The 26,594-nt window shown below is 48.0% G+C and overlaps 1 protein-coding gene across 1 annotated transcript; it reads left to right on the forward strand.

The window, feature by feature from the left end:
• The first annotated feature begins 1,988 nt into the window (after positions 1-1,988).
• EEF1A2 (eukaryotic translation elongation factor 1 alpha 2) lies at positions 1,989-22,881 on the forward strand. Its single transcript, XM_032766375.2, has 7 exons — positions 1,989-2,234; positions 6,644-6,823; positions 9,217-9,513; positions 18,044-18,194; positions 20,029-20,285; positions 21,299-21,533; positions 22,527-22,881. Exons 1-7 carry the CDS (start codon positions 2,091-2,093, stop codon positions 22,652-22,654), a joined length of 1,392 nt encoding a protein of 463 aa, XP_032622266.1. The 5' UTR covers positions 1,989-2,090; the 3' UTR covers positions 22,655-22,881.
• The last annotated feature ends 3,713 nt before the right edge of the window (positions 22,882-26,594 follow it).

Consider the following 26,594-nt stretch of genomic DNA (forward strand, 5'->3'; position numbering starts at 1 on the left):
CGGCCAGGGCCGCCTGCAGGGCGCGGGGCTGCAGCCGGGGCCGGGGTGGGAGGAGGCGCTGCAGCGGGTGATGCCCGGGCAGCGAGGAAGGGCGAGCCGTGGCTGCCGGCGATGCGGAGTAAAAGGGGCTCAGGAAGCGGGGCGAAGGCTGCCCCGGAGCCGAGCGCAGGAGCTGGTCCTGTCTGCTCGCTGCTGACGCCGCTCGTAAGCTGCGAGGTCAGGGCAGTGCCATTGCGGCGGCTGGCGAGTGCGTCTCGTCCGAGCTCGCCGCGCTAGGGGCTTTGCAGCGCTTGGGAGCGGCTCCCAGGCTGGGGTGGGGGGAGAGAAGGAGATCGGGCCAGGGGGGCAGCGGCTGGGTTTGACCTTGTGGTGACACCCGTGAGGAAAGGGAGGGAAGAAATGCAAACATCTGGGATTTGCAGATCGCTCGGAAAAGATGGCTGGGGTAGAATTCAGCATGTTAGGTGCTAGGGAAGGCTTAAGAAATGGAATATTAGCCCATAACTGCTTTGAACTAGCCCAGTCTGGGGCAGCCCGGGTTTAAGAATAACCCAGAGGGAGGGGCAGAGAAGGGGAGGCTGTCACCAGACTCCATCAGGTGCGGTATGTGGGGGTTTTGACCGTTGGCAGAGCTTGCACAGAACTAGATTTTCCAGCCCAAGATGCCGGACCCTCCTACCCGCTTGTAAATAAAGGCACTTAGCATCTTTAACCCTGAAAAAAAATGCGGTCGAGAGGTTTCTGAAACCATTGGAGGTTGCTTATCTTGAATGTGTTGCAGCAGGAGGACGTGGGATGCACCCACTTCAAAGAGCTGCATTCGTTTTTGTTGGCTTATAATGTGTATTAGCATAACTGATTTAATGATACCAGCCAGGTCCATGAAGGGTAAAAAGGTGGAGGGGTTTGCTCCTGTCCTGGAAGGCTGGTCTCAAGGGATATAACAGAGTGCATGATGGAATCTGTATTACACCAGCAAACTTTCCCTGACCTCTTTTAACTTTAAGGGTGGCTAAAAGAAATTAATTTTTATTAGTCAGTGGACTAGGCTCGTATTCTGCACAGTTACTATAGCAGGTGCAGCGCTGCAGGGTCCTGTGAGAGGCTGAGGCAGATAGCTGGGTGTATTGCTTTTATACCTTCTTTCTATACCTCTTCTTCAATTTTATCGTGATGTGTGGAAGAAAACTCCCTACTGCGTTCTCTGATGGCATTGCTGAGTTTTCTACAAGCTCCCAGGCTGCTTCCATTTCACCTTCAGGGGGAGAGGGCTGAGCATGGGTTATTTTTGTCTGTTCCCTTTTGTGGGCATCGTATTGTCATCCTAACCACGAGTTCCTTGGGAGATTTCAGTCCATGGGGAACCAGAAAGGAATTGAGTATCTTATAGGATCTCTGTTGAGACAAGCCTAGGCAAGAATGAATGTCTGAGAGCTCCTCGGAGAGCAGAGCAGTGCGTGAAATGGAGGCAGTGCTTAGAAATCACTGGAATTTTTAACACAGAAGCACCAAGAATAAATCAGTAACAACCCCCTGTAAGTGAGGCTGTCGGTCTGGCAGGGTTTCAAGGGCTAACTAGGATAATATGTTTGGGGCCCCTATGATGTGTCACTTTGAACGAGCAGTCTCATCACCTATCTTTGGCTTGCTTGCAAAGGCTGAAAAGATGGTGACTTGCATGGGGCTTGGAAGGGTTTACACAGCATACAGGAATACAAAATGAGTGGAGTTAGCATCAGCCACAGCAACTCCCGAGGCAGGCAGGCTCCATCACTGCTGCAAAAAAAGGAGGTGGACAGACTAACCTGACTACGTCTGGCCTACATCCAGCTTGCTGGTATCTGGGAAGAGTGTGCCTTAATTCAGGAGGCAGAAGGTAAAAATATGTCTAAATAGCTACACAGTGTTGTCATTGTGGCTGTCAGACTCAGCCTGGGTGAAGCTGCTGGGAAGGTCTGGTTGTCCTGGGTCTTGTTGCTGTTAGACTCTTTTGATGTTCTTGTTTGTCTCTCCCCAGCCTCCACAAAAAAACGCAGCTGTCCTTCTGCTCCTTTGCTTAGCGTCGGCCCTTTCCAATATAACCCAAGAGGATGGGGAAGGAGAAGACACATATCAACATTGTCGTCATTGGACATGTGGACTCTGGGAAATCCACCACCACTGGGCACCTCATCTACAAATGCGGGGGCATTGACAAAAGGACCATTGAGAAATTTGAGAAGGAAGCTGCTGAGGTGAGGCCTCTGATCCTCCCGTGCCTTCCCCTTTATTCCCTCCTCAGCAAATGAGTGATGGACAAGCCCCGTAGATCATCCAATCTATCCCCTGCCAGTGCAGGATTGTTCCCTACGTTTCCTCCCTTCTTCCTGTGCCTCTCCTCAACCTTCCCTCTACTCCTCTGCCTTCCTTTGTTCCTATTCTCTCAATATCCCTTTGCCTTTGGACCTTTCCAACTCTTCTGGCCTTGGTAAAAGAGGACATTTTGGATTTGGCATTTTGCACCCTTTTCTCTGGGTCTTCCAGATGGCTGTGGAACTCATTGCCACGTTATACCAATGCGAGTAAGAGTTGGGCATGATTTGAAAGATATATGGGAGATTTACAGGGTAACATATTATACCTTTAAAAGAATAAAGTTTCTGGAGATGAATGCTTGTACTTTAGGGCATAAGCCAACATGTAAATATTGGGAGCTAGAAGGAAGTTTTCCCTAGGAAGAGATTATTCCATTATTGCCCGCTCTAGGATTTCTTTCATTGTACTCTGAATCAGCTGGTCTTGGCCATTGTTGGAGACTAGATACTGGGTAGATGGTCTGATCCAGTCTGGTAAAACTGATTTACATTCTTGGGTTTGGGATCTTGTCTGTAGTTTTGACAGTAGCTGTCAAAGTAGAAAATCTGGTCTGAAATAATGTGTTACTTCATTTGATTTTATGATTTCTTTTATAAAGACAATAATAACAGCAGCATAATAATAAATGCATTTATCTGGCCTTCACCATAGAACATACAAAGCCAAAGCATATAACAAGGGAAGATACATAGAGTAAAAGGGAAGGAATACCTTTGCAGAATGACATTTTTAAATTAAAAGAGCTCAGAACGTGGCAATGGTAAATTCTAGTGAAATGAACCATTAGGAGCCTTGATGCATTTTTCAAAAGGTCTGTGGCCATCATAAATCTGTGTCTTTGATGCATATATGCTTTGATTTTTCTTTATAAAATTCAATATATGTAATATACAAAAATGGCAGCATTTTTCGAGCTGCCAGTCTTGAACAGACATTTTGGTGATTGTCTCTTAACCCTTTGCATTTATGGAATAACGTCCAGGACAAACCACTTTTTCTCTACCTTGTCATCAGTTCCCTTTGCAACTCTCTCAGCAGGAGCTGCATTGTATGTCTAAACTCTGTTTTAAAATGGCCTGTGCTGTTCTGGTAGATATTTTTGTCCTGTACCGATGAGTGAGACGCAGTATAATTAGGTTGTTCTAGATGTGACTGCAGCCACTTGAATTGAACGGACACTTTCACTGACTTGCCAGAATATGCAGGGGCTAGAAGCTGCTATTAATAGCCTATTGACTGAGCTTCCAGACTCCATTTTCTGATGCAGGGCTGTGGAGGGTTTTTTCTTTGACTAAGTTGCATTAGGAGGAAATGGAGGCCTGCATGAATAAAAAAACAAAACAAAATGACAGCCACCACTGCTCCCCCCACCTTCGGTACTATTTTATCTTTTCTCCCTTTTTTTTTTTTTTTTTTTTAAAAAGAGAGAATTATTTCACTAGAGAACAGAGGTTGTAGTAGCTTGGAAGGTTTCTTTATTCATTATTTTTGATCTCAGAACATAACTGTCCTTGATGCTTAGCTTAACTGAGAAATATCACGCAGTTTCTGGTATTTAACAGTGGACTTATTGTGCAAAGCTAGATAATACAGGGGTTTTTTTCTGCACTGGTTCTGGGTAATTGAATATACCCAGTGAAAGGGACCTGGGGGATGGTGGGGGATCTGTTTGTTAAATAAAGGCTCACATTTGTCTTCAAGCTATGCATGACATTGTAAGTTTTAGTGTGATTCAGCACTTATCTGGAAGGTCCAGCCCCTCCCCCACCCTTTGTGTGTGTGTTTGGGGGGGGTAAGCAAATAACCCTCTTTCTTTGATGATTCTCAATGTGTTTTTTTCTGAGTGAGGAAGAACGTTGTGAGGTATCAGATAAGAAGGCACAGTTGTATGTTGAAGGTATGGTCTATAGAGATGAGGGTATGAACCATCCCAAATACGTTCCAACTAGATTCAAATCTCAGTCTGCTCTTCTGGGAGGATACAGTTTGACAAGCACTATGGTTAAGCAAGCAGAACAGTGGTCTGTGAGGCCAGAGACCTGAGGTCTCTTCTCAGCTCTACCTGTGACCTTCCTCACACTATGCCTCAGTTTGTTCATCTATGAAATGGGGTTATTGATACCATCTCTTGCAAAGCACTTCGTATGAAAAGTGCTATATGAGATCTATGTATTGTTATTAATAAATTCCACTAGCTAAAGCAGTTTCTCTGGTACTTTTCTCTGATGTTGCCACACTATTTCAAACAGTAATTATTTGCAGTAAGAATAACGGCTGTCCTTTTCTATTTCTAATAATATGCTAGACAAATAAGTATGCAAGCTTGGAAGGAGTTAAACTGTTAGCACTTGCTCAGATCCCGATTATAATCTGAATTCCTTGTAAATTCGCTGTAAGGACACAGGGACTGCTTGGGACCTTCCTTTCTTTGTATAGCTTTTTCCAGTGCCACCAATAGATAGCTAAGGACATGTGAAGATGCACTTTTAGAAATGCATGGAAACTCATCCCTACCTATTCAGAAGAGGTAGGCTTTCTGTTTGCTTGGTGTGGCAGTTTATTTCCATGTAGCAAGGAGTAGGTTCTTCAACTATTTTAGGACTATGCCCATCGCCCTCTGTAGCCAGATGCAAAGTCATTCCCAAGATAAATCTGTGTAAGCAGTCTGCACTCCATTAATAATTTATACTCCACAAATCGTGCCCAGGGGAATCACGGCTCTGTCTCTGGGATGGAACATGGCAGCTGTCTAAGGGCTTGATCCAGTGTTCACTGAAGTTAATGGGAATTTTTCCACTGACTCTGATGGCAATGGACCTAACAGAACACAGTAGCAGAACATCCACAGTTAAGTTAGGGAGGATAAACTTTTATGCAGCGATATTAACTCTCATATCTCAAGACATGAGCAACAACTAACAGCCTGTAGTTAGGAAGAAACTTCCACTGTGGGGGGATCATCCGTAATTACCCCATATGCAGTTTGTTGCACCTATCTTTGAAGCATCTAGTATTGATGACTACTGTAGACAGGATATTGGACTAGATGAATCTGCTGTGGTATTTGCTATGCTCTTGAGAACTACATAGGAAGTGGAGAAGCATGCCATGGCAAATGACCTAATTCTCTAGATAAGGTCTATTTTTTTGATTTAGAATATTTCAGGTGTTTTTAAAGACCGGAATATCCATGAACATTAACACCTTTATTTCTGCAAGCACTGCCAGGCAACAGCCAAGTAACTACAGTGCATCTCAGTCAGAGAGCCTGTTGCAGGCTAAATCTCCCCGCCCCACCCCTCTCTCTGAGACTTCACTTTCATTGGTAGAAGGTTCACACTTGGGGAGGGATGCACACAACTCCAATGCAGGTGGGGAAAGAGCAGCTCCCCCTACTGGTGTGATTTCAGAAGGCTCTGTTCAAGATTTGGCATCAGAAGAGGCCAGAGGGAGGAAGATGGACCCAACACATGGCAAAACCTAATTTAGTGGCTTCCCCAGCTATGTGCATATATGTAGATTGAGACGTGAGGGGGAGACACAGGTAATGAACTAATATGTGGGCATAATGCTAAATTGAAAAGCAGTACAACAAAGAAAACATGATTTTACTCATTAGCTAAAAAATCACAGCATGACTTTACCTATGAGCAAGGCCTGTCACACCATGGTGGTATTTACTTTGATTAGCCCCACACAGCATGGTTTTATGCACTGGATATCTCTGGCCACGATTTCATCCATTAGTCAGCAATATTATAGCATAGGTTTGCCCGTGAATTCATCCACCACGTAGCAACATCACATTGCTCTTTTGTGCAGCAGCCAACAACATCCCATCATCATCTCATTGATTTAATCTATCAGGCATTATACTGTGGTGGTTTTCATTTCAACTATTGGCTGACTACACCGACACCTGGACTTCTGGATTGAGAAACAGTGTTTCCTGTTAGCCAGCAGTGTTGCACAGTTTCACCTAATAGACAGCAATATTGGGTCAGGGATTTTTCCAGTATTGCACCATAATTCTTTACTATCATGTCCTGTTTGCCTGAAAGAAGAGCATATTTCCTTCAATACAGATTAAGGACCTGGGCCTGCTGCCATTGAATTCAGTAGGGTTTTGTCTTTAATGTTTGCAACTTTTCTCCCTAGCTGGGTTTCTGAGCTCGTGAAGGCAGGTTACTGGGATGCCGCATCATCCGCTGACCTTGTTTCTGGGCTCAGGTTTCTTCTCATCAGGTGCTTTCCTCTTTTTTTTTTTTTTTTTTTTATCACTTGCTAGATGGGGAAAGGCTCCTTTAAATACGCCTGGGTGCTTGACAAGCTGAAGGCTGAGCGTGAGCGTGGTATCACCATTGACATCTCCCTATGGAAGTTTGAGACCACCAAGTACTACATCACCATCATTGATGCCCCGGGCCACAGAGACTTCATCAAGAACATGATCACAGGGACCTCACAGGTGAGAACAATGAGAGGAGGAATAGAAGGATTGTAGGTCTTAAAAGTGCAAATGTACCATGCTGGTGGGCAGCACCTGGGAAGGGGACAGGGTAGCTGGGTGACACCCTGGGGTACAGGATGGATGGGGGTGCCCATGCATATTTTTGAAATCCTAACTTGAGGGGGTTTCTATCTACCAGATTTCATTTCAGAATCCAGCAGATGCAGATTGAAACAACTGGAAGCTCTTTCATCTGCACATCATGCTGCACCATTTAAAAAAAAAAATCCAGAAATGCCAAACCCACAACCTCCTTCTGTATTTGGAATGTATAGCGGTGCAACCCCAGCTGCAACTTAATGTTTCTTAGAGTTTAAGGCCAGAAGGACCATTAGATCTGACTTCCTGTATATCAGCGGCCATTAAATTTCACGCCAGTACCCCAGTATTGAGCCCAGTAACTTCCTTCCCATGGTGGCAGTACAGTGTGCTGTAGAAACACTCACTGATAACCAATGTGCATGGGGCCTTTCTGTGTCTGGCAAGGCCCACCCACTAATCTCAAAGCCTCTCCCCCTTTTTGATTTCCTCCCAGTTTGAGCTAACTGTCCCTCCATGGCCAACAGTGGTTACAGAACTCTCTGCAGCCAGAGGGACCGTGGGAAAGGGCCGGGGGAGAGGGAATCCCATAGTAATAATTCAGGTCAGTAAAGTGCTTTAAAATCCTCGGATGAAGGTGCTAACGAAACACAGAGTGTTATTAATTAACTGACCCTCACAATGCTGCCAAGCGACACATAATATCATTAGACTCGGACTGGCCTGAGAAGGATGAATATTCAAAATGAGAAGTGCACCCTGAGCAAAACTGGGTTGCAGTGCCTTGGGAATCACACACCACCTTGCAGTCCCTACCACAGGCCTGCTTCTGAGCGGCGCTGAGCAGCTGCAAACTCCTGTTATGGTTAGCAACTCTCCAGTTCAGGCCCTGGAGCTACTTCTCTAGATCGCTGTGACAAAATATAGCAGTCGTCGGAGTCCACCTGCGAGCAGGAAATGTTGGCTGGCAACACTTCGTTACGTGACACGAAATGCATGGCCTCTGTTGGACTAAATGGGAATCCCAGGTGAGCCTTTGCTGTGGCTTTTTGGTCTCACAAAGTGACCCACTGCAATTGTGAAGACGAATTTTGCTTTGATCCCTAACATGCTCCCATTCTGCCGCTCAGCATACAGAACTCATCTGGGTCCCGTTTTAGACAACAGAGATCATTCCACTGATTTCACTGGGAGTTGGATGAGCCCTAGCTTTGACAACGTGGAGTTACATAACCTATGTCCTGTGAAATTAATATCGCGATGCTCAGCTGGAGTCATGTACTGCCTTCTCATGTCTGCAGGCAACTTCCGTTGTAGTCCCTATATGCAGCAGAGGATGGAACGGGGTCATGAGAAAACTCCTGCCTGGGAGAGGGCATAGATAATGGTATAATGGGTTTGTGCACATGGGGTTTGATTCAAAGTCCATTGAGGTGAGTTGGAAGATTTCCATTGGCTTCAACGGGCATTAAATCAGGCCCCTGCTGTGAACTTGAGTTGGACGGTCTTGTCCTGGTCCCCAGCCCATGTCACAAGACCAAGCTCAACTGGCACACGAGTTATATGGGTTGGAGTTTCCGTAGCACCTGCTCAGGCAATGCCTGTCTCGAAAAACTCAGGAGTACTCATTTTGGGCCTATTAAAATCCCTGGCAATACTCCCACTGATGTAATTAGGAGCAGTATTTAATCCTCGACAAGCTCCACAGAGAGAAGTGTTGGATAGGAACAGGCTTACCCTATTCTGGGGTGCACTGGGCAGCCACCCACAAGCAAGGAGAGATTGAAAGGATCAACAGGGTCTGAGAAACCGTTTCGGTTTCTAGGTGGCCCCCCAGTCACTTGCAGGTGAGCGCTGCACATGCATTAATGAACGTGCCCTTACAACACCTTTGTGAGGCAGGGAAGTATTATTAGCTTCATTTTACACATAGGGAACTGAGGAACAAAAGAATAAACGACTTGCTGAAGATCACCTGTGGCAACAGCAGGACTATAACCTAGAATTCCCAAGAACCAGGCTATGGCCTTTACCGCAAGACTGTTGTCTCTCCCTAGTACAATAGCAAATAATTTCCTAATGGGGGAGAGCTGGCTTGACAGGATGTGAAAGAGGAGGCGTACTTTCAAGATGAGGATGCTGTTACTTATCTTGTAGGTTAGTGGGAGCAGTCAGGTCAGAGAGGGAACCTGCATGGAGAGGTTATTATAAACCTTCTCATGCAAGAGGAACCAAGGACAAAGCAGCGGAGGACAGATCTCCTTTGGGCTGGCAGCAGCACCTAATTTGCTTTCTGTCTTTCTTGCTCCCAGGCTGACTGTGCCGTGCTGATTGTTGCCGCTGGCGTTGGTGAATTTGAAGCTGGCATCTCCAAGAATGGGCAGACCCGTGAGCATGCCCTTCTGGCCTACACGCTGGGTGTCAAGCAGCTCATTGTGGGCATCAACAAGATGGATTCCACAGAGCCACCGTATAGCGAGAAGCGTTACGATGAGATCGTCAAGGAGGTCAGCGCCTACATCAAGAAGATCGGCTACAACCCTGCCACAGTCCCCTTCGTGCCCATCTCCGGGTGGCATGGGGACAACATGCTGGAGCCATCTCCCAATGTAAGTGTGCGTGGGTGCGTTACTAGACTTGCCTCCTCAAAGCTGCTAAAGTCCAGGCTGAGGTTGACCGTTGTGCTATGCAAAATGAATGCAAATTGCATGCACCCCTGTGATGCAAAACGGCCTGTGTTGCACAAATAGATCTTTGTCCCACAGCTTTAATCAAGCTGGCCAAATGTAAGTGGGCCTAGTGTTCAGGGCCCTGATTATCGTCCTACGTTGGACTAATACCAAGGCAGATAAGTGTAAACAGCTGCAGGAGCTGATTTGAGTGACTTCTCCTTAGGGATTTAATTTGAAGGCCTTTGGTTCCTAGCAACCACCTCCATCCAAAGCGGTTGTCAAACCCAGGGGGAGCATAATACGTTTTCATGCACTGTTTGTTCAGTGAAATAACACAAACTAGGTCATGCCCTTGGAATGGTTCCCTTTATTCAGTCTAGTTTCTGCCTATCAAGCACTGGGAAATTCTTCCAGACGTGTCTGTGTCAATACAGCAGCCACACATTAATTTGTGTGTGTGTGTGACATTGATTCACTGTATGTGTGTGTCACTGGATAAGTCTCTTTTACTCAGGCAACCCAAGACTCTTCAAGCAGTTAGTCATGAAAGTAATGGTCCATCAGATCATCCAGGATTGTTCCCTACAGGACATTAGCTAGGGTTATGCCTGCCCTAGTTTTAAATGACCCAAGCAGTGGAGCTTCACTGCTCCCCTTTGGAAACCATTCAGAGACCAACAGAGGAAGAATTTCCTGACACTAATTCTAAATGTCCATTTCTGTCTAAATTTGTTCCCATTCCTCCTAGTTGTATGTCATGTACTATGCTAGAGAATCCCTCTCCTTCCTCAGCAGGTACATCCTGGACATACTGCTAGATTGTTCTCCTGTTCCCCCTTAGCCCTCACTGCCCCAAGCTGTGCATATGTAGCTCATTCACTCTTCCTTCCTAAATCAGTCCTTCATCCCACTGATCTCCTCCGAACCTGCTTTGTCCAGACCTTTCTGATGATGTAGTACCTAGAATGAAAAGAGCTATTTCAGGGACGGTTTATTGTACCAGAAGCAGCTCCTTCCCCTATAAGGCATATGGCCTAGTGGTGAGCCTGTTCTGTACACTGCCACATGGCAGGACCACTTCTTGGCTTCCCCAGATGCACCCCATGGCCACCCCATGGCATGTCTTGGAGGCTATCATGTTTGTTTGTTTGTTTGTTTGTTTTGCATGGCAAAATCAAAATATGAAAATTAACTTCACCCCCTCCTCTGCTCAGCTGAGATGGGAGGAGAAGAGAAGTTGCCATTCCCCATGATAAACAGAAATGTCTAAGCTCTTAATCTTGCAGCAGCTGTTCCCTGGCGGGTGTGACAATAGGGCTTTGCAGGGGCCTCCTGCCGTTGTCAGCACACCTTTGTCAGACAGCCTGTCTCCTAGGATAGTGACGCTCCTATAGTGAAGTTTTTTGGTGGGAGAAAACTAACCACTACCCAAGAGGAAGAAGGCTCCGGTGGTTGGGCTTGTGACCTGACATCTGTAAGATCTCAGTTCAATTCCCTGGTCTGGCACAGAGTACCCAGGTTATCTTGGCCATGTCATTTAGCCTCCCTGGTGCAACTGTTCCCCACCTATAAGAAGGTGGATAAAAGCACTGTCCTTACAAACAGGGCTGTTGTGAAAATAAAGACTATGAGAAGCTCAGGTACATTATCCTAAGTACATCGGTTAAAGGAGGGATGTGCATCATTGAACATCATTGAACCCCCATAGGACAAACTGGTCAGAAGAGGACCACGCTTAACTTAGAGGAGAATATTTGTCCCCTTGGACTTTAGAGAGTCTCTTCCTCTCCCCGTGAAGCTGGGGTATGGTCCGTCTTGGTCACTACAAGGGAAGTACCAAGGGTTCTTGACTAGACTCATGTTAGACAGGCTTCCAAATGTCACCAGTTGCTGGGTTGGGAAGATGATACTGAGCAATCCTCCTATTAATAGGTCGGGCGGTGGAGGTGCAGAGTGAGGCTGTGGCGTGCAGGGCTTTTTTTTTTTTTTAAACTTACTTGAGAGTGGGCTGGCCCCATTCATCCAAATAGCATTTTCTAATATAAACGCTACTCCTTAGTGTGCCAAGCTTATATGCAGAAATAGCTTTCCCATACCAGACAGAGGCAGCTGTCTCTGGGGCAGGTGGCCAGCAGCTGTTTGAACAGCACATCAGAATGCCCCTGTCGATTGAAATTGCAGCGGGAGTGTGGGTGGGTAGAATTTTAACACTCTTACCCTCATGAACGCACCACAAGACCCTTAGCATTGGCTCAATCAGGCTGAGTGATGAGCTGTTGCAAGGTGCTGAGCGCTCTGGTACCAATCTAGCAAAGCACTTAAGCCCATGCTTAATTTTAAGAGTATGAATAATGCCACTGACTTCAGTCTTGCTTGCTGACTTCGTTGGATTGCAGCCAGTGACCACAGCAATTTGCAGGATCAGGCTCTGCAAATGACCAGGACCTAAATCTTATCTCTTACCCAAAAGTTCAGACTAGCACCCCCTACCGCTACTTCTCCTAGGAGGGTTCTCGCGAGAAGCAGCATCTGGGTTTTCCCCCCTTACAGTAAAGGCTTAATTTTGTTTTTTTCACCTCCATTTTCTGGCTGGGTTCCATTAAAGCACAAGGCAGTCACATGCTCTGAAGTCACATGCTCTGAGTGTGCAGCTCCTGTGGGATGAGAATCCATGAAACCGCTAGAACCCCTGGCAGCTTCATTGTCCTCAATGCCATGGAGTGGCCTCATCCAAATAAAATAGGACACAGCCTGGCTGCATTTGCTGCAGGAGATCTTCCTGAGACCGTCATTTTGGACCACTCCCCAGTTCCTACTTTGGATGCAGTGAGGAGATTGAAAGTAACATACACTGGCCGGCAGAAGGTTCTGTGCTACGCTCTCAGCCGTCTTGGCACCCCACTTCCATTCCGAGCTTGTTTAAGTGCTCGTGCTGTCAAACCAACGCTTCTAGAACAGGCCAGTGGAGTGCTTGATTTAGCATGTCCCCAGCAGTTTACAGGTTAAATATAATGTATTCCACTGAACATCAATTCCTAGGCCTCTGTTGGTTCTACACAGCGGGGGCAGATCTGCAGCTCACTGAAGTTAGTAGAGAAATGGATTTCAGTGGGCATGTGAACTTGGCTTTTCCCTTCCCTTTGCAGCTTTCTGTCTCTTAGAAGCCTATTTTAGGTGTCTCGAGCAGAGGCCATTTACCCTGGTGGCTGGCAATCCTGTATCAGGCTCTTTTGGGACCAGCTGATGAGCAGCAAGCCCCTTTAAAGATCGGTTCCTTGATATAGCCCTGAAGGCAGTGTTTAATTTGTAATGAAAGAGGCGGTGGATCAGGCAGTGTCTCCACACTCTCCTGCCCACCCCAGGGTCCTCTCCTTTAGAAATACTTGCTGAGCAGTTCTGCAGAATGAGCTGTAAAGGATCTGGGGCTTCTTCCCTGAATTTCCCCTGTGTGGGAGTGAGTGGCTCCTGGGAAGGCCCGGTGATCACACCAAATCCTGCGACTGGAGACTGCTGGACTATTGCTCTCTCCGTCCTCGCCAGTAGTTTGGACAAAGGCATGAAACTCAGTCTGGAAACTGATACTCGTTCTTTCTTGCACCGGCTGGAGGAGGAGGCAGGTGCAGGGCTGGCTGCCAACCACTGTGGTTTCGATCTTTCCTGCCGCACAGAAGCAGAGGCACCTCCAGGCACAGTCACTTGCCAGAGCAGAGGGGGCTTGGGAGCTGTGCAGTTTCCTAGAGAGGCTGAGCCATTTTAATCAATGGTAGCAGTCCTCTCTGCCTTTTCCTTAGTGTGGTTATTGTATCTCTGTCTACCAGATGCACAAGCCCCTGCAGGCAGGAGGTCAGGTCTACCAGCCCCTTCTGGCCCTATAGGCCCAGGGCACAAAGGATGCAGCACAGAGAAATGCAGCTCAGCTGGTCTTGATTTCAGCTGGTCAGTCCTCTCTCCAACAAATTAAAGTCCAGCCTGGCCATAGTCTCCAGTTAGCAGCTTTGTACCTGCATAGGCTCTAGCCTCCACACACTGTAGTTTTTAACCCATCCCTGCCTGGACATTGACTACCAGGAGTGGATTCCATTCTCACCAGCCAACCTTGGCCCTCAGATTAGGTCGTCGCTCTCAAGCCCCTTCATGGAAAGCAGTCACTGCTCCTTGCTGGTTCCTCAGTGGGGGTTAGGTACCTGGAAGCAAGCACAGGGACCTAGTGGAGCAACGAGAGGCCCTCCAAGTAGAGATGGTGGGAGTCCTCATGCTGCATCCTTCAGAAGGCAGTGGAGGACTTGCTAGAGTGTGAGCATTCCCGGATGACTCACCCAAATTTCTGGGTCACCCAAATTCTTCCCAGGGTCCCTCCCACAGTATAGCTCCTTCCATCCCATGCCTCCGCCCTACCTGAATACACCTATCTCAGTAGAAAGCCCCACAACGGAGACCATTCACAAGAAGATCGGGGGTAGCTGACTTCAGAGCTAGGCCTGAATTGTGAGTGTTGCCCTGCCTGAAGGTGCCAGGTGGGAAGCATCACATGGAGAGACAGTTTCTCTGCTGCTTCGTACTTGTGTTGCCATTGACACCTGTGCAAAGTGGGTGTGAAGTGGTACCAGATCAGAGGGGCAGCCCTGCATACTCCCAGCTGTAGGTGACAGTGCCTGGCGGCAGAGAATCAAGCCCTGATGATATAGGGGACAAGCAACGTCCATAGTATGTAGAGACAAGAGTGTCTGTGCTGGGAAGTGGACATGGGTGAAGAATGGGGAAAACAGGAGAGTTTAAGTCCATCTTTGTTGGCTAAAGGGACATTTTGCTTGCTGATGGCTCCCAATCCCACCCCCTAGGGGAATAGCTAATGGATTCTGACACTGAACTGCCTCCTAAATACCGGAAATGTTCTGGGCAGGAAACTGCAGAGGAGCTAGCAATGAGGGGCTCAGGCAGAAATGTCACTGTAGACAGTTCTGTGCTTTCTGGTGTCTCATGATCTGTGGGGTGTTGTCACTGTCAGGGAGGAATGCCAGAGAGAATGTCAGTGATGGCAATGAAGGAGACTTTCCACCAGATGGCACCGTTGTCTCACACAGTCTGAGCCAAAGGTTTCTGTAGCCTGGGAGGTGCAAAGTCCTGAGCTTTGATGCAGAGGAAGGTTCACTCATTTATCGGCCCTGCGGTGCTGAAAGGGCAGACATGCCGAGGAAAACCCACCTGCCTCCAGCAACCCTAGCAGGGCTCCAAGGCTGCACCGCCAACCCACAGGGCACAAAACTCACTAGGCAGCTCTTCCAAAACCGTGCGATTGGCTTGGAAATAATCCCTTTTTTATTTGCGTCTTGGTTTTGAGCCTTGAGGAGTCACATTTTCAGGCTTTTCTGTGGAACAACCAGGGCTGGAACGTATCAGAGGGGTAGCTGTGTTAGTCTGTATCCACAACCGGAAGTCCAGTGGCACCTTAAAGACTAACAGATTTATTTGGGCCTAAGCTTTTGTGGGTAAAAACCTCACTTCTTCAGATGCATGGAGTGAAAATTACAGATGCAGGCGTAAATATACTGACACATGAAGAGAAGGGAGTTACCTTACATGTGGAGAACCAGTGTGGACAGGGCCAATTCAGTCAGAGTGGATGTGGTCCACTCCCAATAATTGATGAGGAGGTGTCAAAACCAAGAGAGGGGAAATTGCTTTTGTAGTGAGACGACCACCCCCAGTCCCTATTCAAGCCCAAAATAATGGTGTTAAGTTTGCAAATGAATTGTTGCTCTGCATTTTCTCTTTGAGGTCAGTTTTGAAGGTTTTTTGGTTGAAGGATGGCTACTTTTAAATCTGCTCTTGAGCGTCCAGGGAGACTGAAGTGTTCTTCTCTGGCTTTTGTATGTTACCATTCCTGATGTCTGATTTGTGTCCATTTATCCTTTTATGTAGAAACTGTCCGGTTTGGCCAATGTGCATGGCAGAGGGGCATTGCTGGCACATGATGGCATATATCACATTAGTAGATGTGCAGCTGAATGAGCCCCTGATGTTGTGGCTCATGTGGTTGGGTCCTCTGATGGTGTCGCTAGAGTAGATATGGGGACAGAGGAGGCAACAAGGTTGTTACAGGGATTGGTTCCTGGGTTAGTGTTTCTGTGGTGTGAGCTAAAGCAGCCCAGGAATGGCTCCAGTTCACATCCTTCCTCCCCCGGCATGTCCTGCACTGAACTCTGTGATGGGGAGCAGCGGAGGGCTGTTCCAACCACCCGGAGCCGTCAGGGAAGCAAGAGGTGGAAGCTCCCAGAGACCTCCCAAGTGACGGGGAAGCGGACCAGCATGGCTCTGACATTCACGGGGGTGAACACCCACCTAGAGTGGCCATTGGTTCCAAATCAGGAGCCTGTCAGTAGGCACCTCTCCAGAGGGGGTGAATCATGGATGAGGTCCTGGTAACTCAGTTCTGTGGCACCTTGTCTCCTGCTTCTCCTGTCTCTCTCCTTTGTGACTCCAAGCTGAGGGCATGGGCTGTTTTCTGAGGACACTGGGCTCAGAGTCAGCAGGCCTGGGTCTCTGCCACTGAGCGGCTGGGTGACCTTGGGCAAATCACTTCCCCTCTTCGTGCCTGTTTCTCCTCTTGCCTGTTGTCCCTTCAGAGGGTAAGCTGTTCAGGGCAGGGGCTGCCTCTCCCAGTGTTTGTACAGCACCTGGCACAGTGGGGCTGATCTTGTTTGCTCTTGTAATGCAAATAATAAAATAACAGTCCTCTGCTTGCTACGCTAAAAAGTCCACTCTGTGGGCTCTTTTCCTTAAGTGGCCAGTGGGAGATGCAGGGCTGTGCATCACCTCTGCAGCCGCTCTGGAGGGTAGGAAGTCCAGCACTCAGAATGCACTGGGAGACCTGGGCTCCCCTCACTGGGTTTTCCCGGTTACCCCTAACATCAGGGTTAAAGGAACCTGATGGTATATGTCCCTGTATCACCGCTGTCTATTGGATGGACGGTATCAGGCCTGTGCGAAGGTTCAGCTCCCTCTGGCTGAGCTGAGGTGTTGCTGCTGCAGCTCACCTGGAAGAGTTTTCTTTTTGAGAGCTGACAGTTGGGAATTCTGTCCTGCATGGTTGGCAGGTGGCCGCGCTGTCTTTGTGTCGGTGGCCAAAGAGCCAAACACGAAGGGAGGTCTGAGAATGTGCCGCTTGCTGCCAGAAGCTAGCCACGGTCTCGATTTGCATTACAAGCACAAGCTGGGGTTTCCTGGCATGGTGCCGCGCGAGGGTTGCTAGGATTTGGCATTCAGGTCTGGGGGGAGCTTAGCTTCAGTGCCCGGAGCAAGCTGCCAATTAAATCAGGCAGTTAAAGAGTCACTGACGCCTGCTGCTTTGAGTAGACTCATGTACTTGAGAAACTGGCAACACTTGAAGGCATCTTGCACATTCACTTCCGTGTCAGCGCTCCCTGCCCTGCCCTGCCCTGCCCTGAGGTTGCCTGTCTTGCTTTTCCAACTCTTTAGCACTCCCTTCCATCTGTCTTTCCTCTCAATGGCCCATCTCACCATTTTCTTCATCTTCTCCCTCTTTCCTCCCATGCATGCCCCTCTCTGGCCTTCTCTACACACTGGACTTGCATGCGTTTAACTTGGTTCTAATCCAGTTCGGTGAAACCAGGCAAACCCCTGTGTAGATGCCTTTTATTTCATTTTAAGAGTGACTTAGCTTAACCCTGTTCCTGATCCGCAGACTTCAGGCTGAGACCAGTTTTCCAAGGATCCATGCAGATTTTTTCCTTGGTTTAATGATGTCAGTTTTAAATTGCACCCGTAGTTTAAGCCACTGTAACTCTGCCCATAGATGAGCCTGCTGTGTTTGTCGCAAAATAGAGGGCATCTCCTTTCTAGAGCATCCAGCAGTCTGCAGGCTTGGATCTGCCCCTAGCTGAGGTTTAGTGAGTCATCAGGGCAAAGGTGAATAGGGACAGTTTTGGGGGTGGAGGGAACAGTCTATCCATGCATATCCCAGCATGCAAAGGGAATTAAAAGACCAACATGTCCACTGTCCTTCCTTCCCAGAAGGCTGTGTCACTGGATTACTTGTGCTAACATATGGTGTGTGCTGCTCTTAATGAGAGGAGTGAATGGGGGATGGAAGGCCTTGCTGGAGCAGCTGGTGAGTTAAGGCAGGCAGATCTAGATTAACACACAGGATGATATGGCAGAAGGATTGCTCTTTGCTAAATGGTCGAGCAGATTAAGACAGATCAGCAGGTGACTGCCACCCGAGCTCGTATAAAGAGCTTTCTGTTCTCTTGGAGAGAAATGAGCCTCTCTGTCTGGAGATGGAGTTCAGATTCAGTGGCTGAATGGCTGTCCCAGAATCATACGTGGATATGGGGTTTCTAGCAGGCTCATCTCCTGCTGGAACGCTTCTATGGGACTTTGGGTCTGAAGGGTTCTGCAGCAGAGAAGTGGCCCTCTCAGTACATGCTTCTGCCCTTTTGTTCTCTAGATGCCTTGGTTCAAAGGGTGGAAGGTAGAACGTAAGGAAGGAAATGCTAGTGGAGTGTCGCTGCTGGAAGCTCTGGATACCATCCTGCCTCCCACCCGCCCTACAGACAAACCTCTGCGTCTGCCCCTTCAGGACGTCTACAAGATCGGCGGTGAGCAAAGCTGTTGCTGTCTTCTCTCCCTAATTACACTACCCTCTGGTGGTTGGACCAGAGATTTCTCCCACAGTTATTGTCCACATTTTCCAGGTCTAATTGGGCTGACTTAGATGAACTTTGCAAACTCCACCCAAAATCAAACCTGTAAGGGTTGGAAGATGCTAAAGGGAACATTGAGTTAGAACCATTGCAAAGAGACCCATCAGTGGCTAGTTTTACAAGGCTGGAGATTTAGGGAGGCATTTGCAGAATGTTTCTTTTGGGGGCATAACCTGCACCCAAAATTAATTTTTGAGCATGAATGTTGTGGGTGCAAGATTGTGCCTGGAAACAGGGGTCTGCTGAAATCTGATCTAAGGCCCAAAAGGAAATGCATGTTAATGATTCCTTGCTAGGAACACGTGTCTGCCTCATAAAATGGCCACTGAACTTTGCACAGCTGTCAGTCTGTGCTTAACAGGAGCTGCAGGCCAGAATGGCAGTGAGCACGGCAAGGCCCAGTCAGAGGTGCCCTGGCAAAACTGTGCTAGAGGCCAGGATCGGGACAGCAAGGAGGCTCTGAGGTAGGTGCTGTGGCTGAGCTCCCTGGGAGCAGGAAGTTTGCCCAGTGCCCGCTGGTGCTATGCCCCGATGTCACCAACGCTGTGTGTCGCACAAGCACTAAAATTCACTGAAGAAAAAGTCAGATCAGCAAGCCAATAGCCTGTGCCCTTGAGAGATCCTTCTCTGCCCCTTGGCACCTGGTCCCCCCCAGAGTCGGGTGCCTTCCAGTTGCCGGTGTCAATCAGTAACACCGCGTTAGCTAGCCTGCCCGGCAAGCTGTGTCTGGAATATTTAAGCCAGACTGTCTCCTTTGTCCTGGTGAACTGATGTCTCAGTGGATATAAATATCTTGCAGGAGTCCCTCCTGTTTAGGGCACAAGGCAATGTCTGCTGAATCTGTCACAATCAGTTTGTAGCCCCTCCCCTAACCCTAGCTAGGGCTTGCTCAGTGTGGAAGTCAGGCGTGGATTGAATTTTGCTCCCCTAAAGTGCATTGTTGCGGCCTGAGCTTTTAGTTGTTAGCCGGCCGCAGCAGATCACGTGGTCATTAGTTAGTGCGTCCCAGTCAAGGGCATGAGCAACAGATACAGAGGGTTTTCCCATGGAGTAAGACGAGTGTTTGGAGGAAAACAATACCGAGGGGGGTACGAGAACTGACTCCAAGGAAGGGACGGATCCAGCCAGGCTTCCTGGCCTCTTTACAAGGTCATTTCTTTTGGTGTTTCTTAACGTAACTCATGGAATTTTCCAAACTCTTGAGATGGAGGAAGTTGGTAAAAGGCCCCCCTTTGGTTAATACCCTCTCTCGTTCTGTTGCTAATTCTGAGCAAGTATCAGGTGCGTTGTCAGGTCCGGAGTCAAAGCACTTAGCAATATTCAGGCCAGGAGATTGCTTTCCTGTCCCTATGAATTTAAAGCAAGAGGCTTTACGTGGGTAGAATGGAACCTCTTTCGGATGACTAGGGCCATACAGCTAGTCTGGCTACGAGGTCCCTTCTTTGAGCTGTAGAGGGTTTCTCAAAGCACTGAATGGATATCATTTATCAGGCACAGATCAAGGCATTGCTATGGGGCCCTGGTAGCTGATCTTGCACCCTTGGTTCTAGATTAGGCCCTAAATAAGCAAATAGTCCCACATCTTCTGCTGGTGTAAACTGACATAGGTTCACTGACTTCAGTGCTTTCCACCAGCTAATGGTCTGGCCCATGGACTCTGGGAATATGATAAGCTGATTGCTTTCAAGCTCTGCTGTCTTCATGTCACCTCCTCTCTCCTCCCTTGCAGGTATCGGTACTGTCCCAGTGGGCCGTGTGGAGACGGGGATCCTCCGGCCTGGCATGGTGGTGACTTTTGCCCCAGTGAACATCACCACTGAGGTGAAGTCAGTGGAGATGCACCACGAGGCTCTGAGCGAGGCCCTGCCAGGAGACAACGTCGGCTTCAACGTGAAGAATGTTTCCGTCAAAGATATCCGCCGCGGGAATGTCTGCGGGGACAGCAAGTCGGACCCACCCCAGGAGGCCGCGCAGTTCACGTCTCAGGTCAGCAGCATTGAACAGTGATCAGGTAATGGGGGTCTGTGAGAGTCACATCCGTCAGCGCATGCATGGACAAGCTGGGGACTTTCTGGTCACAGGTATGGAACAAACCCAAGGCCTGTCTATTGGCGCATCAGGTTGCCGGGATGGATAAGATCATCCCAAGAAGGGATGTCCCAGGCAGCAGCACTTCTGAGAGGCTGGTAGAGACTCTCACAGCCAGCTTGAGGTGAAGGCTTTACGTAGTGCCTTTCTCCTGGAAAGATCCCAGAGCTCTTAACTACCTGTTGTTCAAGCTATGTACTTGCATATAGAAGAATCGCTTTCACCACTACTGAAATGTAGCCACCTCTGGGGTGGAACACAGCACCTGTTGAACAGTGCACAGCACTACATTACTCAGCACTTAGCAAGCATAATGGATTGTAGCCTAGTGGATCCCATGTACGCAGCTGAAACTTCGGGAATTTTTATTTACCCGTGTATACCAGCCTTTCGGGTCATTTACGCCATGTTTCTACTTTCCTGGTTTAAACCCAAACGGGGCATGGTTGACTTTTCGTGGACCCTAGTCCCACTACTGCTTGTTAGAACTGTCATATTTTCCCCTTCGGCGTTTCTCCATCAAGGCGGGGGAGCTGAGGCGAGATTGTATGGGTCTCTATGAAGGCTGGGCCAGGAGAGGGCTTGTAACAAACGGATATTCTCCAGCGATGAGACAATTACCAGATGAATCTCTCACTCACGCGCAGCCTAGGGAGCTTGGGTTAGAACGCTGGCCCATCCGCATGCAAAATACAGGCCTCCTAGCGCTTAAGCTAAGGGAGAACTCTGAGAGCTGTTAATGAAAGTCTGTCTTATTGTCATTGAGTGTGAGCCACTAGATGGCAGTATCTTCTTCACTCCCTGCCCCCCAACGTATTGTGTATGTGGGCTGCATGGGAGCGGCAAGGGGTTTCCTTCATGGTTTTTGCCTCAGTGTACCCTGGCGAGCTCCATTTTGTTCTGTGTTCCAGGTGATCATTCTGAACCATCCTGGCCAGATCAGCGCTGGCTACTCCCCTGTCATCGACTGCCACACCGCGCATATCGCTTGCAAGTTCGCTGAGCTGAAGGAGAAGATCGACCGACGCTCTGGCAAGAAGCTGGAGGACAACCCCAAATCTTTGAAATCTGGAGATGCTGCCATTGTGGAGATGATCCCTGGGAAGCCAATGTGTGTGGAGAGCTTCTCCCAGTACCCACCCCTTGGTGAGACAATGGGTTCATTGTTTGCCTCCTGCTCCTGCTCAACACACCCACAAAGGGGGGCTCAGGGCTGGTTATTTCCCCAGGCTGTGGTCAGTTGTTACCTCCCGGAAACCACGTGTCACGTCAGGGTGAGGAGGTCCCTAACTGGAAAGACACTTGAGCTACTTAGAGTCTCTCTGAGTCTGATGATGTAGTGTTTATGATGCAGGCTGTGAATTTTTGGGGTTCTCTGGTCTAAATCAAATCAAATCCTAGCTAACAAAGTGTGTCATCCGCGAACAGGCTACTGCACTCAGCAGGATGGATCTTTCTGGGGCAAGGAGTCCCAGCTCCTGCAAAGGGGGATGTGTTAAAGCAGATCCATTTGGATGCTGTCATGCAGCAGGATGTATTTATGTGGTAATGCTTCAACTTGCATAGATCAAATCTCTAGTAACACTTTAATAATGGGGTGATTACAGAATCTTCACTTCACTGAGCCACAGTGCGAAGGCTAGCTTGATAATAACCATGAGTTTAGATTACTTAGCCCAGCAACAATTCCCTTATAACCTTCACGCCTTAATTCGAGGACAGAAGTACCAATAACAGGGTAAGTGTTCAGTGAAGTGGTATCTATGTACCTTTCCCAATTGAGAGCCTGACTGGCAGCTCTGTAGCAACTTGCAGGCCTTGCTTATTTGCCTAGAACAGTGCACCTGCTCATACAGCTAATAGCAAGGTGCAATTTGTGCACACCTCACACAGCCCCACTAGAGTATAGAGGGAGAACCGCATGCAGGGATCTGTAGTCTCAGCTAAATTGCATGCTGAGATCTGTAGTCTTCCTCCTCTGTTCTAGTCTGACCAGCATCTGCCTGCTCTGGGCATGGACTGGTCAGAAGGAGTCTCTAGGTCTGATCGGAAAACGGGCTCTCCAAGTGTTAAAGAGACAGCAACACACTCCTGTTGTTCTCACGCTACCTCCTTCCTCTCCATCCCCCCACCCCACAGGACGCTTTGCCGTGCGCGACATGCGGCAGACCGTGGCTGTCGGCGTCATCAAGAACGTGGAGAAGAAGAGCGGTGGTGCTGGCAAGGTCACCAAGTCGGCCCAGAAGGCCCAAAAGGCTGGGAAATGAATTGTAGGCTCTCAGTGCATCGCGCAGAAACCATCCCCGTCACCAGGATGCTGCCATCTTCTCCCTGAGGCGCACGTCTGCACATCAGCTTGTAAGAGTTTATATGTCAACGACTGGATGCTAACCATTAAGGTCCAGTGGAAATTCTTTAAAAGGAAAAGCATGTTCCAGCGTTTGTGAGGCTTCGTGTTAATTTTACCAATAAACTGGTGCAACATCCACAGTGACAGTGTGTGTGTGCACGTGTGTGTCTGTTATCCCCATGGTATGGCTGGGCAACTGAGATCCCATTTTCAGAGCCTCAAAGGTATTTAGGAACCTAATGCCCATTGATTTCAAATAATTGATTGTGACTTGCCCAGGGTCCCGCAGAAAATCTGTAGCAGAGCAGGGATTTGAGCCCAGGCTCCCAAGGCCTAAGCAAGTCTCCTAACCACTAGACAAGCTTTGTTGTCCATCTTGAAAGGCAACAGCGTCTGTGACACTGGCAGTTCAGGCCCCCAGTGTGACAAGCCCTGACCCGCTCCCAGTCTGCTTTACGAGCAGAAGCACTTTATTATTTAAACCAAGGCTGCATTTTTAAGGAGCCGCCAGACTGGTATTTGCATGCACACAACCCTGCGCTTGTGCCTGCAGACAGGAGATTGCTCACGGAAAGTGGCCAGCTGTATCCACGCAACTGCAAAATCATTGAAATGTAGGCGCTGGAAGGGGACTTGGGATGTCCTCACGTCCAGGGCCCTATGCTGAAGCAGGACCAAGTAAACTTAGAACAGGGGCTCTCAACCTTTCCAGACAACTGTCCGCCTTTCAGGAGTCTGATTTGTCTTGCGTACCCACAAGTTTCAGCTCACTTAAAACCTACTTGCTTACAAAATTAGACATAAAAATACAAAAGTGTCACAGCACACGAGTACTGAACGATTGCTGACTTTCTCTTTTTTAACCATATAATTATAAAATCAATTGGAATATATTGACTTACATTTGGTGTGTAGTATACAGAGCAGTAGACATGAGTCATTGTTAGTATGAAATGTAAGTTTGTACTGACTTTGCTAGTGCTTTTAATGTAGCCGGTTGTAAAACTGGGCAAACATCTAGATGAGTTGATGTACCTCCAGGAAGACCTCTGTGTACCCCCAAGGGCACATGTACCCCTGGTGGAGAACCACTGACTTAGAACATCCCTGACAGTTGTTTGTCCAACCTGTTCTTAAAAACCTACAATGATGGAGATTCTGCAGCCTCATGTGGAAGCCTATTCCAGAGCTTCACTATCCTACAGTTTGAAAGTTTTCCCTAATATCTAACCTACATCTCCCTTGCTGGAGATTAAGCCCATTACTTCTTGTCCTACTTTCAGTGGACATGGAGAACAATTGTTCACTGTCCCCTTTATAACAGCCCTTAACATTTTTTAAGACTCTAATCAGGTCCCCCTCAGTCATCTTTTCTCAAGACTCAACATGCCCAGTTTCTTAAAAATTTCCTCAGAGGTCAGATTTTTCTAAACCTTTTTTAATTTTTGTTGCTCTCCTCTGGACTCTTTCCAGTTTAGCTGCATCTTTGCTAAAGTGCAGTGCCCAAAACTGGACACACTACTCCAGCTTGAGACCCCGTCGGCCTGGAGCAGATCAGGGCAATTACTTCCTGTGTCTTACATACCACACTCCAGTTAAGACAGCCCAGAATTAAATTAGCCTTTTTCGCAACTGTATCATATTGTTGACTCATAGTCAATATATGATCCACTGTGACCCCTAGATATTTTTTTTTAGCGGTGCTACCGTCTAGTCAGTTATTCCCCGTTTTGTAGTTTTGCATTTGATTTTTCCTTCCTAGGTCTTTATTGAATTTCATCTTATTGATTTCAAACCAATTCTCCAATTTGTCAAGGTCAGCTTGAATTTGAATCCTCTCTTCCAAAGTGCTTGCCACCCCTCCTAGCTTTGCGTCAGCCACAAATTTTATAAGCATAATCTCCAGTCCATTATCCAAGTCATTAATGAAAGTATTGAAGAGCTGGGGACCGAGGATTGACCCGTGTGGAACCCCACTAGATAGGCCCATTGATAATTCCTCTTGGAGGCTGGCTTTCAACCAGTCTTGCCCCCACCTTTTAGTAATTTCCCTAGAGCACACTGCCCTAGTTTGCTTATGAGAATGTCATATGGGACTGTGAAAAAAGCCTTTCTAAAATCAAGAGATGTCACATCATGTCTACTGCTTCCATCCACTCCCTAGGCCAGCAACCCTGTCAAAGACAGAAATTAGGTTGGTTTGGTGTGATTTGGTGGCTATTCCATATAACTCTGTTATCCGCTAGGTTCTAACTGATTGCTTCATCCTTTGTTCCAGTATCTTTCCAGACATTGAAGTTAGACTGAGTGGTCTATAATTGCCAGGTCTTCTTTTGAAAGATAGGTCCTATGGTTGTCCTCTGGTCTTCTGGGTCGTCACACATCCTCCATACGTTCTCGAAGATAATTGCTTACGTAAATCCTGCTATGCTGGGGTTCGTTAGGAGGAACTTTGTAAATCTCTCCCACTTTAAGACAGGACAAATTTTCATGGACTGACTTGGGCTAAGATCATTCATATGAGTAGCTCCATTGATTTACGGACCTAGTCTGGTTACAGTGAGACGTCACTGATTTCAGTGGCACCACTCAGGGAAGGAGAGCAGGGTTTGGCTCAGTGAGACGTTTTTCCCCGGGTAAGAGCCCTTCACCACTTGGTCCATTATTACCATAGCTCTTTGGAGCCCTAGTTATGGCCCACGCCCCCGTGGTGCTTGGCGCTGTACAAACACAGACCAAAAAGTCCTAACCATTATGACTAATGTTTATGTTCTGCAGCATTTTATTGCCCTACCCCAGGGCAGCTCCAGGCACCAGCACACCAAGCACGTGCCTGGGCCGGCAAGCCTGTCGGTCGCCATGAGAGTGGCAGTCAGGCTGCCTTCGGCAGCGTGCCTGCGGGAGGTCCGCCAGTTCCGCAGTTTCAGTAGCAATTTGGCGGATACGCCAAAGGCACGGGACCGGCAGACCTCCCTCAGGCGTGCCACCGAATCCACGTTACCAACGGACCTCCCACAGGCATACCGCCATAAGCTGTCTGACTGCCGTGCTTGGGGCGGCAAAATACATAGAGCCACCCCTGGCCCTACCTAGCACGTTAACAGTCAATCCCTGCACCATGACATTTCACATTAAAACTAAAGCTTGATTTAACATTTTTTAAATATTTCATTTGCCGAGAGAAAATAAGAGCTTGTCCCATGCTTCCAGAAGGGAGCTTAATAATAACCATGCACTATTCTGGAGAAGCGGCCACTGCATGTATTGTCTGTGCATGTGAGGCACTTATTTGCAAGATATCCAGCATGGGGAAAAATATGACACTCAAAACACCAACCCTTTCCAATGGCATCACAGGAATGAAAAGAACAAGCTACGAAATTCCGATCCGGATGCTGGGTCTGTTCACTCCCAAATTCAGTGTGTTTATGGTGCGATGTTGGTTTGGCCCATTTGTAAAATTCAGACCTGGAATCGGATTTTTTTTTTTGAATGCTCCAAAGGACAAGGGATGCTCGAATTCAGGTTACTGGTTAAGCCCAGCCCCTAGATTGATCATGGCTCGACAGGCATGTGCAGTGCAGGGGGACTCAGAATAGCAAGGACATTAGGTGCATGCGGGGCCAGCTCCAGGCACCAGTGCAGGTGCTTGGGGTGGCACGTCTGGCTCTTTGGTGGCAATTTGGCGGCGGGTCCCTCAGTCCCTCTCGGAGGGAAGGACTTGCCGCTGAAGAATGAAGCAGCGGTGGTAATGCTGCTGCCAGTCATGGCTTTTTTCTTCTTTTCTTATTGATTGATTGATTGATTGCCACTTGGGGCGGCAAAAACGCTGGAGCCGGCCCTGGGTGCTTGTGAGT

The sequence above is a fragment of the Chelonoidis abingdonii genome, chromosome 14 (assembly GCF_003597395.2).
Source record: "Chelonoidis abingdonii isolate Lonesome George chromosome 14, CheloAbing_2.0, whole genome shotgun sequence".
Lineage (NCBI taxonomy): Eukaryota > Metazoa > Chordata > Testudines > Testudinidae > Chelonoidis > Chelonoidis abingdonii.

Excerpts from the sequence above, each read along its gene's own strand:
- EEF1A2 (XM_032766375.2), top strand. The coding sequence starts at position 2,091 with ATGGGGAAGGAGAAGACACATATCAACATTGTCGTCATTGGACATGTG. Across the intron at positions 18,195-20,028 it reads GGACGTCTACAAGATCGGCG|GTATCGGTACTGTCCCAGTG; the intron begins GTGAGCAAAGCT and ends CCTCCCTTGCAG. Across the intron at positions 21,534-22,526 it reads CTCCCAGTACCCACCCCTTG|GACGCTTTGCCGTGCGCGAC; the intron begins GTGAGACAATGG and ends CCCACCCCACAG.